The 17,955-nt window shown below is 32.4% G+C and overlaps 1 protein-coding gene across 11 annotated transcripts in view; it reads left to right on the top strand.

Moving 5' to 3' along the window:
- ADGRV1 (adhesion G protein-coupled receptor V1) overlaps window positions 1–17,955 on the top strand; it is a 255,607-nt gene that overhangs the window by 88,524 nt on the left and 149,128 nt on the right. For 10 of the 11 annotated variants that reach the window (XM_039348036.1, XM_039348038.1, XM_039348043.1 and 7 more), the window contains 10 exons: window positions 728–874; window positions 3,013–3,268; window positions 3,661–3,863; window positions 5,203–5,379; window positions 9,545–9,727; window positions 10,514–10,693; window positions 12,738–12,902; window positions 13,620–13,737; window positions 15,723–15,846; window positions 17,590–17,728. In XM_039348036.1, coding sequence (XP_039203970.1) covers window positions 728–874; window positions 3,013–3,268; window positions 3,661–3,863; window positions 5,203–5,379; window positions 9,545–9,727; window positions 10,514–10,693; window positions 12,738–12,902; window positions 13,620–13,737; window positions 15,723–15,846; window positions 17,590–17,728 — 1,692 coding nt within the window. The remainder of the gene's footprint in view (window positions 1–727; window positions 875–3,012; window positions 3,269–3,660; window positions 3,864–5,202; window positions 5,380–9,544; window positions 9,728–10,513; window positions 10,694–12,737; window positions 12,903–13,619; window positions 13,738–15,722; window positions 15,847–17,589; window positions 17,729–17,955) is intronic. The other variant, XM_039348042.1, reaches the window with a different exon arrangement.

A 17,955-nucleotide genomic window follows, 5' to 3' on the forward strand; every position in this document is an offset into this window, starting at 1 on the left:
CACTGATGACAATATATAATAATACTGCATGGTTAAGTTAGTCTGAGAGATCACTGGTTCAAGAATACCTGAATCCATGGTCTTAAATCCAAGTCCAGTAATCTATTTGCTACCACATAATGGTGTCATGATGGGTGTGAAAATCTTTATAAAAACTGGTCTAACTTATTTATTAAGTGGTTTATTTCTATTGAGAAATTAAATATAGGGAACTCAGTTTCTTCACTAGCCCCATTTCAGTCATACTAATTTTCTCTGCTGTAGAAGGTTGTCAAAATGGGAACCAACATTTCTCAGGCCAGATAGAACTTTTAAATAAATATTGATAAGAAATTTTATTAAGGCTGGGAAAATTTTAATAGAGATAGGCAGCTGGAATTGATTTCACAATTTTGCAGTAGGTAGATCTGTATGCATATGGATAAAGGAAAAAAAAGTGCTATCTATTGTGGAATAAAGCCACATCACATCTTTGTAAGTGGATTTCTGAGTATGGGTTAAATGTCTGGGGAGTAAAGAGATATTGCTATGCCTAAAGTAAAGCTTTACTACTTCTGCTAAAGTAAAATCTGAGTGTCACACCTTTTCAGTTTAAATTATGATTTTAGCTATTTTGTACATTTTTGAATATATGTCTATTCCTTTTTTGTTAGTGTTTAAAAAGAAGAAAAACAAGATATATGCATGTTAAACTATGTATTATTTTTCATTATTGGTATATTTTTAGAATTCTTTATTTAAACAAGTAGAAGAAATGGAACAGGATACCTTGATCACCTTGAACATTGAGCGCTTAATAAGTACATTTGGACAAGTTATAGTACACTGGGAAGCTAGCGGGAGTATTCATGACATATTTCCAACTTCAGGAGTGGTATGTATTTTGCCAAAATATTAGCTATAAAAATACAAGTTGTTTAATTGCTAATGTATTACTGATCTAATAAGAATCCAATTGGCTAATATTAATTTAAAAGTTTTCTTCCCTCAAATTGTCTAATTTCTTGATCTAAAAATTCAAAATCATTTTGACTTATGGAAAGAAACATTTCTTTCTTGCCTTTCATGTGGCATTTTTCATGGTCCTTAGATAACTTTTTATCTAATTATCTAATGTTCTTAAACAAAAAGAAAAAATGAAATTAGGAAAATTAAAATGTAAAATGAACTAGTAATTTTTTATCATAATCATAATAGTAATGTTGTTTAATATTCTTAAATCAATGCAATAAGGCTGTTAAGCTAACTATATGGTTGCTAAATGAACCCATTCTCCTGAATGGGTGTCTTTTGTCAGAAAAATGGCAAAAAAAAACATCTAAACTGATTGTAAATGCAAGCCAGTTATCAAGCACCCAAAATGCAATCATGTGACCACAAAGAGGGTGCACCAGTTGTAAATTCAAGGATAGATCTTGAGTAGCTTTTGGGGGTTAGTTGTAATTTTGAATGGTCACTAAATGAGGTTGTATGTAAATTTTAAATTTCCTCTAGTTGAAGAAAAGGCTTTCTGTGTGATGTCACTTCAGTCTTTCCTACACTATTTTTTAGAAATCCAGTATCAATACCATATTTGATGGAATAAATAAAATATAAATTTATGCATACTGATACAAAAACACTTCAGTGTGACGTATTGCTACATAAATATTGCTACATGAAACAATGCTGTTTATGAGTACCTGCAGGAAACTCTATTGCATATAATTGCACTTATTTCTTTATAAGCATCATGTATTGATTGTATAGAAAATGTGCTGAAGTGGATCAAATTTAATAAATCCAAAATTGAGTGCCACCAGATAATACAAATTATACAATAGGACTTTTTTATTTGTACACTCAATGAAAATTCACTCATGAGTAGGAACACACCTTTTGAACAATATGAGATTGGGTATAAAATGGCAAGAGATGACTTTTTAGGAAATACCCAGATTTCTTTTCTAAACTGAAAGTTTCAGTATTGCTGTTAGGTTAAAAAGGTTGTGTTTACTTTAGAAAAAAAATCTAAAGTGTCATAAAGGTCCACTTATAAGTACTCAAGATTATAGAGAGTTGCCATTGCAAAGGATTATTGCAGGAAAAGGTGTGTTTTTTATTCTAAGTTTATGCAACTTAGAATTCTAATACAAAAAGCAAAATAAACTTTGTTAGACACAAGAAAAGTCCAAAGTCATATTAGCATACCCTTCTCTTCAACAATATTAAGTTTCTATATGGTAAACAAGGCAAAAGTTGTATATTTAAGCCATGGAATTTGCAATAGTCTTAATAGGAAATACAGGAATAAACTGCAGATATTAAAATCTCCTCTTCCTAAAATTGGATAAGATATACCTGATATTTCAACTTGCTCTCTTCAAAATATATTGGACTACAATAGGAGTTACAGTTAGTGGTGGGATTCAAATATGTGAACAACCAGTTCTCTGTGTGGATGCCGCTTCCGGAAGTCCATTCTGGGCCTGGGTAACAAAAAATTAGCTTCTGGTTCTGCCGAAGTGATGTGAACTGGCTGAATCCCACCACTGGTTACAGTCCAGCCTCCCTGCAAGATTTTATTTTGTACCATAGGTAAACAGAATAAACATTGAAAAGAAAACAGGCATTACCAATTGAATTATTGGTTATGATTTGTATATTTTCCAGTAGTACAAAAGTATCTTAGATATGCATTATTTGTTTATTTATTTGTTTATAAAATGTATTGGTCACCCATCTTGCCCCAGGGTAATTCTGGGGGCTTACAATATTATTTACAATTTATTTATATTTCAATATTACGTTGCATGTAGTTGAATAAGTAAAGATAATTATCTAACTAGAAAAGGGTAATCATACCATTTAAGCAATATTGATATGGCAATTTGATTAACAATTTGAACAAATGTTTCCTTTAACTGGTACAAAAATTGCTAACTTTCATTGGATTTCGTCTTAAACTGTTGTTTTAAGCCAGCAGTTATGTGAAAAATATAAAGTTGTATATTTTCTTGTTAAATTCTTTAGGTGGCATTTTCAGAGGGTCAGGCTTTGTCAACAGTAACATTAACAGTCCTTGCAGATGTTATTCCTGAAGCTTCAGAGACACTGATTATAACTCTCACTCATATTAGCACTGTGGGCATTCAAGACCCCCAGAGAGGAGCCATAATTGATAGAAGTCGAGCAAAAGCTATGCTTACTATTCTTCCCAATGACACTCCCCTCAATGTAGTGGGATGGCACACAGATTCTCTCTTTAACAAAGTAGCAGAGCCTGAAGGTGAGTCAATTCTAAGAAAATCCTAGAGAAATTCAAATATATATTTCCAGATCTTTTTTTAAAAAAAATATAATATGTAGAATGTAATATATGATTAGCAAGAAATATATTTTTGTATTTAAGTGAGACATTTCACTGATTTTTTTTTTAAACTGTTAGAAATGTTTGAAAAAACTATGTTTGGAAAAATGTGCTTACAATTTTTTAATGCCATAATTTTTATCATTACACAATATTTTTCTCCATCTCAGGGAAAATGCAATTTATGGAAGTAATATGAGTTATTACTATTAGGAAGTTTATTGGCTATAATCATATTAGTTTTGGTTGGAAAAAACAAACTCTTTCAATTAGTATATATATTCATTAACTTTAATATTATTTTTTCCTAGGGAGATCAACTACTATTACTTTACATATTTTCAGAGAACAACCATTTGTTGATGATATTAATATACATGTAATATCCCACCCTATCTTTTCACTCCCTCTTGTTAATCAAGCCATTGAAAATGAAGATTATAGATTGGAAAACAAGACCATTATTATGACAGAGAATATAACATTAGTTTCAGTTAATGTAACCATTTTACCAGTGAGTATTTGAAAGTATATAAATAGTTTGTAGCAAACTGATATGTGAATGACATATGAAAAGTGAAAATATTTTTCTGATTAATATTTCTGCATAAAAGTAGGGTAGTACTCAATAATTTAATGTTATCATTCCCTAATACATCTAAATCTGAACTAATTATATTCCCTATATTTAAAAGCCTATTTTTTCACTATCTTTCAACTTTACACTATATTTCACACTTTAAATGATATTTATGCTAGTCAAAAATTCCCAAGTTGATTAATGTTTGAATATTATTTGTGTGTGAGAACAAGTCCAGATATATCTATGTACTTTATGATTGATTGATTAACAAATCAGTTAATAAATAGAAAACTTTGTAATCTCAACAACTAGATTTTATCTATATGTTCTCTGAGTGAATGGTATGGAGTATTCTACCATATTTATGATATACTACTACTAATAATAATAACGTATTAAATTTATGAACACCAGTCTGATGTAGTGATTAAGACATCGGGCTAGAAAAAAAGAGACTATGAACTTTGGGGTGTGAAGCTACCTCAGTGACCTTGGGCCAATCATTGCTCAGCCCTAGGAAGAAGGCATTGGCAAATCACTTCTGAAAAACCTTTCAATACAATTGAACAGAAGAAAAATAAATTCACATATTGCCCAAGTTCCAATGACTCTAGTTTCTATTAAAACATTCCATGTTTATTTTCTAATGCTACAATTGTGTATAATCTCTGATGCATCTTACCTGGATAGATTTTCCTCATTTTTGTGAAGGCAAGTTGTTTCCAATCTAGCATACCATGGCATTTCTCTACAAGCCATATTATCTCTTGGGCCAGACAACATCTTAATTAAACTCAAACAGAACATTTGGATTTAGTTTTACAAAGTGACAGAGCCAAAATCATGTATTCCTATTATGGTGCAATTGCAGGTTTGATGGGACAAGTATATATAGCCCAGGAAAAGCTGTCCTTCAGACAATCTGACCCTTTATCTTTAATTTTAACCTTAAATTAATGAATTTAATTTATCTTTAACTTTTACTTAAATTGATTAGGTAATCAGATATATAGAGAAGAACAGTTTTTGACACAATGAAATTATATTTTCAGCAAAGAAAATATAATTTTTAACAATCATTTGTTTTTATATAATTAATTTTCTTTATATTATTATATTATTATATTATTCTTTATATTTCCTTATATTATGCTTGGTCCTTCATATTTTTACTTTCCATTGAAGCAATCATAACTTGAAATGATTTATCTTACTAGTCTATCCAAAATCTGAATTTGCAAAATAATTTAAAACATTTTTTATCTTACAGGATAATATTCCAGAATTACAAGAGGGGTTTTTAATCAATATCAGTAGTGTGCAATTATTGGACTCTTCTCTTACTAGAGGGCAACAGAGCATGAAGAAATATGGTTTAGAAATAGCTGAGATTTTAATTGAAGAGAATGATAACCCCAGAGGAATATTTCAGTTCAATATTAGCAAGGTGAGAACAAACTGAAACATCTCAGTATCAAAAGCAGTAGATACTGTTCTTGTTCTAAGCTGACCATTTCAAGGTATGTAGATAATAATACATCGGTTAATAACATGAGATTATAAATCTTTTACTCATGTTTAATATTCCTATTGCTATTGGGTTTTTCTATGATATAATGAAGCCAAGTGGTCCATAATTATATTTTTTCTTATTTATCTTAACCTGAATATGACAGGATTAGTTGGCAAAGACTTGCTAAGCATCTATTGATCCTTACCACTAAAGGTATTGAATCTTATTCATTCAATCAATTTCATTACAATCTGGTGACTTTCAGCAGCTTACATATATAAAATATGCTATGTAATTTGACAAAATAATTAAATATTATTCCCACAAGATCTGGGAAGTTGAGCACTAGATTCTATTTAGAATAGGTATTTCTTCAGGTAGTCAGATGCCAAACCATAAAGAGCTTTATTGGTCAAAACCAGCATGTTAATTTATACCTAAAAAATCAGTTGTCACTCAGTTTAGGCCTGTAAATTCCATATTAGTTTCCAGCATTGAAAGCCAGTGAATATGCATTCTGAATTATTTGTAATTTCTAAGTAGTCTTTATGGGCTGTCCAACGAATAACAATAACAATAATTGAGTTGGGAGGGACCTTGGAGATCTTCTAGTCCAATCCCCTGATCAGGCAGGAAACCCTATACCATTTCAGACAAATGGTTGTCCAGTCTCTTCTTAAAAACTTCCAGTGTTTGAGCATTCACAACTTCTGGAGGCAGGTTGTTCCACTGATTAATTGTTCTAACTGTGAGGAAATTTGTCCTTTGTATGTTGTAGTAGCCTGTTACAGAGGTAATAAGGGTTGAGCTTTAGCCTACCAGGTAAGGGCACAAGTGGAGCTTTACTTTTTTTTAAAAAAAAAAAAAAACACATTTTATTGTTTTTTTTTAATTTTTAAGAAAAAGTACTCAGGACACACCATGGTGTTTGGGTAATTAAACATTCAAAAGTGAAAACATATATAAACAACTCAACTCAATACATTCACTGTCCCCTTTCTATTTCCCTCAAATAGCATAATACATTTAAAATATTCCATTTCTAATTTAAATTTCTATTACTGCTAAACCTGTTTTAAAATTTTGTCAGTTTACAATTACCATAATCAAATTTAACTTTAAATCAACAAGTTACCAATTCAGGTATCCCTTCCAGATATATTCTAATTCTTAATATCTCACATCCCTCATTTTATCACCAATCTCATTTATTTCTTCTTCCACTACACAATAGATATCCTAATTAAAATAAAATATTAAACTACCATATACATATATAATCCCACAATCGATCAATCTCTTCAAGATAACAAAATAATGTTAAATCTTAAATCATTTCAGATCATTAAACAAAATTCAAATTTCATCCAGTTGATTATCATGCCTTATCACATCTATGTTATCATACGGAAAGGTCATCTTACTAATTTAAAACACTCAGTTAATTATTGAAACCATCCAAATCTAAAAAGCCAACATTTTTTCAATTCCAATACATAATAATTTTCATCAAAATAAACCTATTATTCCAAAAGGTACATTCTTAAGATTAAAATATCTATTCTAATAATCACCTTCCTATATATTTTTTCTTTTTTCTTACTTCTGACTCTAAATCTTAATCTTTAAAACAGTCCATAAATCCAACATTGCCTTTTAATCCATTACACAATTTTACATTTCTCTTTTCAGTCTGATTTTGGCTTTTTTTCTGTGCCAGGTTTCCATAACCAAGCTTCCCTTTCAGTCAGTGGATCTAATTTTGTTGCTTGCAGTGGCCTTTGAAAGGTTAGGAGTCCCATCCTCTGGATTAGGCATCTATTTCTCTCATCCTTAAAGCATCATTGCTTTGAAGTTTCAAATCTTAGTCTCTGCTTCTTCTGTTCCTCAAAGTTACAGATGGAAAGTTTATAAGAAGAATAAGTTCCTCTTTTATCTCTGTTGAGTCCTCTTCTAGTATGTTTTGATTTATAGAATAGTCAGATGTAGTCTGGACATCAATTTGAATATTTGAAGTGAGATTTCTGGATCTTAATTCTGTAGTAAACTCTTTCATTGTAGCACATATTTTTGCAGTAGCCTCATAAATCTTTTCCAATATAAGTTTACTGTTTAATTGTAACTGAGGTTTCTCCATTTTGATAATAATTAACAAGAGTCTCTTTTTTCTTTTTTGTAGAGGCTATATTTAATAAAAGTTAGGCAGTGTCCACCCCCACAATTCCAACAGCTGCACAGCTTATCTTTTCTCTTCAAAAATAATTTGAAGGTCAGGTCTATTCCACCTTCAAAGAGTAAGCAGAAGTTACAATATTAAGTTTTTGGCCACAAGATGTCCTCAGTAGGTTAAAAAAAGATCTTTTCCAGATACCATTTCCTTTTTTCTGTCTTTTAAAGTATAATGTGAAAAAAGAAATAATCTTCCAGCATAAGATGATAGTACAGTTCTTAGAAAGAGAAAAAAAATTTCTGTACCCCCCAAAAATATGGAAATAAAATATAGTCTTTAGAATTTTGTTCTATTTTTATACAACACCTTTCTTCCCAAACATGCAGAAGCTGCTTTTTCAAGCCAGGGAAATAATTCCAACAAGGCTCTTTCAGGCACAAAAAACAAGATAGAGTAAAGAGAGTAGCAAGGAAAAGTCTCACCCGGATTCACCACGGGGGTTCTTACAGCTTAGATGTTCTTTGACTTGCGGTTTGAAGCGGCAGGGTGATCAGCCATTTTACTGGCCGATCTTTTCCGTCAGCCCTCAGAGATAGCTCAGACAGCTGGAGGAGCTGCCACACCTCTGCAGTCGAGCAAAGCCTCCTCGACAGAAGTCACACTCTCCGGGGCAACTTTCGACCCGCATAAGGGTCTACCGGCAGAGGGAAAGCTAGCCGACAAGGAGACAAGTCTCTTTGTACGACTAGGGATGCTGCGAACCGGAACCGGAAGTCAAGCGGAGCATTACTTGAAGCTGGTGAAGACATTTCTACTTGCTGTTCTACCTTCAAGCAGGGGCTATGAGTGTAGACGGATCCCCAATTATGAATCTTGTTCCTTCGCCGTGCTTGTGAGGTACAGAAGTAGCACTGGTGTTGATAGAGAATCTTAATGTACAAACCACAGTTACATCTTTCTTAGATTCAACTTCAAGATGTTCTCTCCCATCCAGACCCTTAAAATTTACAGGCAGTAGAAATAGAATATCAATAATATTTCACCTACCTCTTCATCTGTTCCCCACAATAGACAGGATGGGCAGGTATCTAAAGAATAGGTGGCTTAATACAATGTTTTTTTTTTTTTTTTTTTTTTTTATTAAAAGTTTTATAAATTTTACAAAAAAAAAACAAGAACAATACAGAACAAAAAACAACATATACAAAAGAAAAAAAAATTAAACAATACATATAAAAAAAACCACCCCACACCCCTTCAGCAGAGCAGAATATAGGCTCTTTATATTTATATATATAAAAAAGATATCTATAATATATATAAAAATAAAACTTATGAAAAAGCTATAAATATTTTTGTATACCCAATCTAAATTGTATAAATTTTATCCATTTGTCCCAGATAGCAAAAAACTTCTCTTGCGTTTGTTGCTTTAAGAAGCTTAATACAATGTTGACAGATTCTCACCCACTTCACAGTATTCATAGGCTAAAAGGATTCCTGATAATATGCCAAGATAAAGAACAACCACTATCAAAGACACTCTTCATACATTTAAATGAAGAAATAGAAAAGCTGTAATATTTCTCATAAAATAGGCCACTAATAATTAACTCATAAAATAAGTAATAATAATTAATTAGCTAAAAGCTTTTGTTAAGGGAGAAAACTCTCAACTATTCCATGAGAAAATCCAGAGGGAGAAAATGGGTCTATGTATGTATGTGATAAATGTGTTTGTACTTTTGTTACTCCCACTTCGGCCTAATAATCTCTGAAAGGGCAATTTCTAACTTCTAGAGATAGCCTATTATATATAATATATTATTTATTATCTCTCACTCTTTCCCTTTCCCCCCTCCTCCTTCTAAAATACAGGCACTATAATATTTTAAATAAAATACTAATTTACCATTGTTTTCTTTCAAGGATATGAACAGGACAGTGGCTGCTTATGAAGTACCACCACCAGACAATATTCTGAAGCTGTCCATCATTCGGAAAGCAGGAACATTTGGATCAATAAAACTAGATTGGGAAGCCACACCTGCCTCTGCTAGTCTGAAAGACTTTTTACCATCATTTGGAAATCTTATATTTGCTGATGGACAAGTATGTAACATATTGATAAAATATCCCCTCCCCACATTTTTTATCATTTTGTTCTTATGACTACAGTATGCTCCTTTTAAAATAATTGCTGGCTAATAATCACGTAATGTTTTTTTTCTCTTTTTTACCTTCTAAGTACTTTTAAAGCTCATGTCTATGCATAAATATTCAAAAATAAGCTTCATTGACTTAGTGAGGTCTGAAGAGCTTTTAGCCAACAATGTTTGTGGTTCTAATACAGGATGGCAAATAGGTTCCTTTTTTGATGGCTGTTTGCGATTGGACAGCTACTCATATTCATTCATAAATATCTAACACCATGAATATCATCAACTGCTTCAAAAATAAGAACCTCATTGAAATCTGACTCATGTTGATATTAAAGGTATTGCAAAAGCTACCAAATATTAATAAATAGATATTCTGTTTCTAAATGTGCCAGTGAATCCTGCTACATTTAGGGATTTTCCTACTTCTTCTGTTAATGGACTTTGCTTCAAAACCTGGTACTGACACAACTTGTAGCACATCAAACCTTGTTGCTTGTCTTTAAAGGACAGTGGGAACTATTATGTAAAAGGGTTTTGTGTTATGTTTCTAACTGTTTATATGTATGGTATGTATTATGTCAGAATTGCCTTCTTTGAGGTTCCTTTTATCTATTTATTTATTTATTAACCAAATTTCATTAGCATTTCTATTTTGCTTCACAATTAGATTTCTTGAGCTTGAGCATGCTTGTGATACTTATTTCATATTCGTTTTTATTTTTAATTTCTTTCCTAGGTTACGGGAGTGATAGAGATCACTATCATAGATGATGATGAGGTTGAATTTTTGGAAATGTTCACTGTTACCTTACTTAGAGTGACAGGTGATGCAAGATTAGGTGATGATGTGCAGGTGATAGTTACTATTGCACCAAATGATTCTCCTGCTGGAGTTTTCAGCTTTGAAGAAAAGTATGTAAGTGAAAGTAAGATCGTATATTTATTGGCAGACATCCTTTGATCACTTGCATATCCCAACTTCAATGGATAGATATGTCAGCTAGATGTCCCAGTCCAGCTAGACCAGGGGTAGGCAACCTCGGCTCTTTTATGACTCATGGACTTCAACTCCCAGAATTCCCGAGTCAGCATAGCTGACTCGGGAATTCTGGGAGTTGAAGTCCATGAGTCATAAAAGAGCCGAGGTTGCCTACCCCTGAGCTAGACCAAAAGCGGTAATAGTGTAAATAATAAGCAGCTGAAATTAGCTAAGATGCTTCCAAGACAGGACATCCTTTCACAAGGGAAGGGAGAGAGAGAATCCATATAAAGGTAACTGAAAACAAGAGTATGCATTTTCAAAATTAATAAATCAATTCTAAAACAAATCTTAAATGTCTATTTAAAACTAATTCATAAATCCCAAAATAAATATTACCTTAGATATTTTTAATTGTACCAGAAGTAGAGAGCCTAATGTTATTCTGTGGATTTCAAAGCCTCTCCTTCACATGACTATATATAGAGCAATTATTTTAGGTGCACAATATTTTCCAGAAGGGATATATAGAGGCTTTCACAGTGGTATAAATAGCAACTTCCTTTAAGCTCTTAGAACAGACTATAGATACTTTACATGACTTCTGTCCTATTCCCCTATCCCAAGGAGGATGTAGCTCTGGATCATTTTCCTCAATAAATAAATAAGTATAATTTGTTTGACTCATTTGTTAATTGGTTTCTCTTTAATTAGTTTTAGGGCTTGTGTGGAAAACAGATCATGTTTTAGGTCATGTGTATACAAAAATATTGAAAATTCCAAATAGTTCACAAACTTCTAAGCACCATTGTAGATAATCCATCCTTCTTTAGTGTTTGTATTCAGTTTTAAATAAGGGGAGCTCTTCCAATTAGTACAATAGTAGCCACTCAGAAAAATCTAGGAAAAATGGTCCAGGAAAAGATTTTTTTTTCCTGGCAGGCTCTGTTGATGATTGGAATACCAAAAGAAGTGTAAGCTATTTTAAGGACCCCTGAGTGTCAATAATCGGGTGTAAAAGTAAAATTGAGGTCAGGCATATTTTTAGGAGTTTTAGTAGCTATTCCCCATGAGTTGTTTTCAAAACTGGCAACTTTGATTAACAGAAGTGATACCACAACTAGAACTGAATGTTTTATGCAATAGCTGTTTTATCAAGTGGTTGTATTTACCTAACAGATAGATGTGTGGTTGCAAATGAAGGTGCTAAATGAGACAAGAGAAGAAATAATGCAGCTGCTCCTGGAAGCAGAATTATTACTATAGCCTTTCATATATAACAGTTTTGTCAATTAATTTATTGTGAAAAAGGATTTTGACAATAAAGTGCAATTTGTAGATAGAATTCTAACATAAATATAGTTTGAATCATCCTCAGATTAGTCTTTGTTTACTAATTAGAACAAAAGAAAGATACTTATGTTCACATGAAAGCATCATTGTTACATACTGAACAGATTCAATGTTTATTATACTTCTAATTTATAATTCTTAAGGACATAGAACAAGAAAAAATTTAATTTCTTTATAATTGTAGGCTTTATTTGAAAAACCAAACAAAAATTGGTCACAAAGTCTCCTTTATTTCATTATTTATGTATTACAATTATTTTTATACCACTCCATGGTGCAGCTCTGGGCACTGTGCAATAAATATTGCTATTAATGGGCTTCTTTGAACGGCTGCTTGTTTGAATCAAATCATTTGCCACATTAAACAGTTTTTGAAAGGAGAATGTGAGCAAACAGAGAAAGTCCTTTATGCAAAGATCCTCTTTATATTTTATTGAGAGAGGCTGCATTTGTGCATTTCTCCTGCTTGTTGGCAGTTTCTGGCACCAGGTACTAACTTTGGAGTACACTGCTAGTTCTAGCAATGGATCAAAAGTGCAATGTGTGGGACATAAAGGAAGCTCAACACTCAACATTTTGCTTGTTATTGAGTATTAGTCTTCATAGTACCAATGCATTTCTTGTTTAGGTAACAGTAAAAGAACCTCAGTCAATACACGACCCCACAGCAAATGTCTTTCTCACTGTAAGTCGAAGTTCAGGAGGCCAAGGAGAAGTCCAAATTCTTTGGAAACTTGAGGAGGCAGCTAGATATGATCTCACTCCTCTCAGTGGTACTCTTTTCTTTTCTGAGGTACAGCTCCTTTTTCCACCTCACCTTTTAAATTTTGTGTTATTATTTTGTTTTATTATTTTATTTTAATTCAAGCTTATGTATATATGTCATATTATCATATTCATATATTTTCATTGCTTTATTTTTCATTGTGTGTTTTATTGTTCTATTATTTTGCTTCTGTTTTGTTTTTACTTCTTTTCATTTTGTTTCTTTTTATTGTTGTAAGCCGCTTAGAATAGCCCCATGGCAAAATAGGTGGCGAATATATTTAATAAACTCAATAAATAAATAAGTACATTTGACAAAGAATTTTTTAAAAACTGCATATTTTTCTCTGGTTAAATAATCTATCAGATTTATACAAATAAAAAAATCTTTGATGTTAATCTGACATATTTGCACTGTTAGCCACATGTAGAAAATAGAAAGATTAATGCAAATATGCAATTATGAATTTGATATGGCTAGAATTGTTAGAGAAAAGTTCTCAATTTTTTTCCTATGTTTTAGTGACATTCTCTTGTTTAACAACATTATCCACTGGATATATTTCTTAACAGGGTTAAAATTCTATGTGTATCTCCTAAAAGATATTAATTTAATTTAGTATTTTTCTCTTTTGAAACTAATTTCATCTGATGATTTTAATTTCATTTAATGTTAAATTTTCCCTTTTCAGTATACCAAATTATAGCTCTAAGATATATAATCATTATTTCCAATTTTATGCAGATGGAATCTCAGAAAACCATAATTTTGCATGCAATCCAAGATGATGTTTTGGAAGGTGATGAACATTATTCAATTCATCTGGTATCTACTGATAACACAGAAATATCACCTGTAAATGGTAAACACATTCATTTTAAACAGCATCCAAAGCTGTAATTGCAGCAATGTCAGACAGGTCTAATTACCTTTATTTTTTCCCTTATCTGCAGTGTTTAGAAAACTATGGGATGCCATGATTAGATTGAAATACAGAAAATACAGGGGTTGTGGCTTGTTGACTTTATTCATAAGTTCTCCTATGTTAAAAGATTACTTTGTGCTATATCAGAATTGTAGCATTTTTGAAAAGTGTCTATTTCTTAAATAGAGGTGGATTTTTTTTACTAACTAGTTACATGTGGTATTTCAGGCTTTTGAAAACATATGTTGAGGTTAAGATTGTTTGTCAACTATAAATGCTGAACGTTGTTCTGAATATTGGCTTTGATTCTGGTATTTCAGTGTCCAAGAGAAAATCACATTATGTTGTATTAATCTTGTAATTTCTGTCAGACTTTTGTTGACAAATTGGACTCCAAACAGAAAGAACAAGCTTTTGATTAGATTTATTGTGGAAGAATTAACAAAGCGACAATGAAAGAATTTGCATGATTTTTATGTCTCAGATACAAGTTCTATTTGAAGAGAAATAATGGTTTAAATTCTTACATCACACTCCCACCCACAAGGTTTTAATTGACTTAAATTAGTTTATTGCATTGTATTATATTATTTAAATTAAAGTAGTGGATACTTAAGTATTCTTAAACTTCAGTAAGATATTTGATAAAGTAGACCACAGCCTATTTCTTGGTAAGATAGAACAATGTGGGATAGATGGTACTGCATCAGGGCCCTATACAGCAATATGCAGTTCAGTGGTGAGAAAAGGTCCTCCACTTAGGAAAAACCAAATGCATAGGTACAGACTAGGCAATATCTGGCTTAACAGTAGTGTCAGTGAGAGGAATCTAGGTGTCCTGGTGAACCACTGCTTAAATATGACTGCTTAAGTATGAGTCAGCAGTGTGCTGCACCTTTTCAAAAAAGCCAGTGCAGTCCTAGGAATGACATGATAGCTGTCTTCCAATACTTGAAAGGCTGTCACAGAGAAGAGGGGGATAATTTATTGTCCATAGCATCTGAGAACAGGACAAGAAGCGATAGGTGGAAGCTCATCAGAGGGAAATCCAACCTGGAAATCCAACTTTCTCCTGACAGTGAAAAGAATTAATCAGTGGAACAGTTTGTCTCCTGGAATTGTTAGTGCTCCATCACTGGAAATTTTCAAGAAAAGATTGGACAAATATTTGTCTAGGATGGTATAAGTACTCCTGCCTTGAGTAGGAGGTTGAACTAGAAGACCTCCAAGTCCCTTCCAGCACTATAATTCTCTGATTCCGTGAAAATGAATTACCTTACTAGCTTTTAAGGGACAGTATGATTGGCATAACTACTTCTTTGACAGGAGGAGTTTCCACTTGTCTTAGGCTTTGGAAATAAACTAGTCATATAGATTAGTTTTAGCTATTTTTATCTGGCTTCTAGTATAATAGCTAACATCTTCAATTAGAATGAGGAGATTTAGTTTTAAATCCACTTTCAGTTATGGAAGTTCATTAGCTTATTTTGGAACAGTTACTACCTTATAGTTCAAATTCACAAGGCTTTTGTTGAAGGATACAAAATAATGATGTGTGTACTACCAAAAAAGCAAAATAAAAATTAAAAAAAATAAACAAATATATAGCCCTGATAATTAACATATGTTGCATTGGTCTTTCAAATAAAAATATAGAATGTATCTAACAATGACTATGCTGGGTAGGTATATTGGGAGTGTAATCCGACACAATTGGAAACCATCAGATTGGGTATCATTAAATACTGACAGTTAATAATAGAACTTTGCTAATTTACTTTTAAGAACTTCATGGTAATATGTTGAGAAAAAAATGAAAATTATGTAATTATGTAATAGTTATCATTATTGCTTTGTGTTATGATTTTAAAAAATCTCTTGCATCATTCAGCTTTTATTGGCAACCTCTTTTATGTTTACAGGTATAGCAACTATTACTATACTGGCAGATCAAGGAGCTTCTGGAGTTGTTGGGATATCTTCAAAATCTACCCATTTCCTGATTGGGGAACCCGTAGGAAAATATAATGGAACTGCTTTTATTGGGTAGGCAATCATTACATTTGTATCTTTGCTATAAAAATCATTTTCAGTTTGTGTAAGTATTTAACCACATCTCTAAAGGTATGTCTTGATAGCAATTACCTGCTTTAAGGTTATTAAAATGTTCCAGGTTTTCAGATGTTGGTTCCTTTATCCTTTGGTAGTTTTTGATATATATGTTAAATAATTCTAAATTTTCCCATTTATCGTAAAGAATTCTAAGTACCGGTATAGGGCTTCTAAAAATAACTGTACAATGCATGCAGAGGAGCACTCAGATATAATTATTGTAGGCACCAGCTTACCTTGGAGACTGGGAGATCTAGTCTTGCCTTAGGCACAAATTCAACTGGATTACCTTTAGCAAGCACTCTCCCTCAATCCTAGAAAACATTAGCAAACCCAAAAATATTGATGCAGGGAAATGCTCAGCCAGGCAGGGGGGGAGGCCTCAAGTGCAGAACAAGCCTTGAATCCTTGTGCAGCCTCAAGAGATCCAGAATTGATCCCCCTTTATCTCCACAGAGCCTTATCTATCTATTCCCAGGTGAAGACTGGCAGTCTGGGAAGATTCCTATATAATAGGCAGAATGTAATAATACATAACGTGGATCTGCTAAGTAGTTGCTAAGGAAAAAAAAACCACCAATACATTTATGGGCACCTGTAGATGTTTTGATGTAAGAATCTTCAAAATTGTTGAGAATATGTTGCATTAACATCTAAAAGAGTAATATTAATTATTTCAATAATTAATCGAGACTTCTGGTTTGTGTCGCGGTGGGATGGGACACAGGAAGGAAGGATTCTGCCTTCAGCAACTGATTTTGCCTACATGTTTTTTGCATGTGCTCCAATGTACCTTTTTATCTTGTAAAAATAAGAGCTATCCTGCTAGACTAGAGAATGTAGCAATTTTAAAGATTTGGCCTAATATGCTCATGACACATTGACACAACATACTACATTGTTTTGGAAAACGTCTTAACTTCTTTCCAATGATATCTTGTAATCCAAAATACCCTCAGGAAACTGTATAATTTGTGGTTTACAACTGCAAATCATATATGTGAATTATTAATACAAATAAAGTGTATTTATATTTCATGGTGATTCATATAAATTTAGATATGGCTGTTGAATATACAGTAAGCCCATTTAGAAAAATATCAAGTTATTTTGTTGTTATTACGAAGGAAAGAAGAAGAAAACTCTGTAGAATTGGTTGAAGTATTTATGTCATGGTTCCGACAGATGAAATTCTTCAAAGAACTTCGAGTCATTGTTTACCTTAAAGAATCTTTATTCGAGTAGCAACACATCGGCACATACATAGTCCAAGCCAAAATCTGACTTCAACTGCCCTAAGCACATAGTATCAAAACACAATTCCCTCCTCTAACTAACAGTTATAAATCACATTCTCCAATTAGTTTGAAATGCTGGCTTCCCCACCAGTTCTTCAACTGCCATGTCTTCTCTCTTATTACAAAAAACCTTGGTTCCCACCCTTATACAGTATTGTTATGTCTAACTAAACTCCCAAGGACATTCCTCCTCCCCCCAGTATCATCTAATTCTAAGAGTAAAACATAAAGTAGAGGAAAATGGCTGCATGTCCATATGTTGTCAAAACAAGAACATTCGATGTTAACAGCGTTGACAATTTGTACATGATATCTAGGAATGTTATTGGACCAATACTGAATAATATTTTAAACATGACTGTTTCTTTTTGTTTGGCAGTCTAATTCGTGGGCCAGGGATCTTTGGAGAAATCACAATCTCCTGGGTTATAACATCACCTGATCAAAATGAATTTGCTGATGTATCAGGAACTGTCATCATGAGAGATCAGCAGTCTGCTGCTGTTATACTGATTCAGGTATAAATTGTTTCCAGTAATCAATGCTGACTTGGAGACACAAATGCAACTTTAATAATAGCAATGGAGGTCCTTTGTTCTTTATTTTAACTTTTTTGTTTGAAGTTTGTCAAGTTTGATCACTACTGACCAAAATGCTTTGAATCATTTATATTTATTTATTTAAATTTTTGAGCCTGACTTTATTTCATGTGTTACTGCTTTTAAGTTGCCTTTGGTAAGCTTTC

Source organism: Crotalus tigris, unplaced genomic scaffold, assembly GCF_016545835.1.
Source record: "Crotalus tigris isolate CLP2741 ecotype Arizona unplaced genomic scaffold, ASM1654583v1 scf7180000018115.866842, whole genome shotgun sequence".
NCBI lineage: Eukaryota > Metazoa > Chordata > Lepidosauria > Squamata > Viperidae > Crotalus > Crotalus tigris.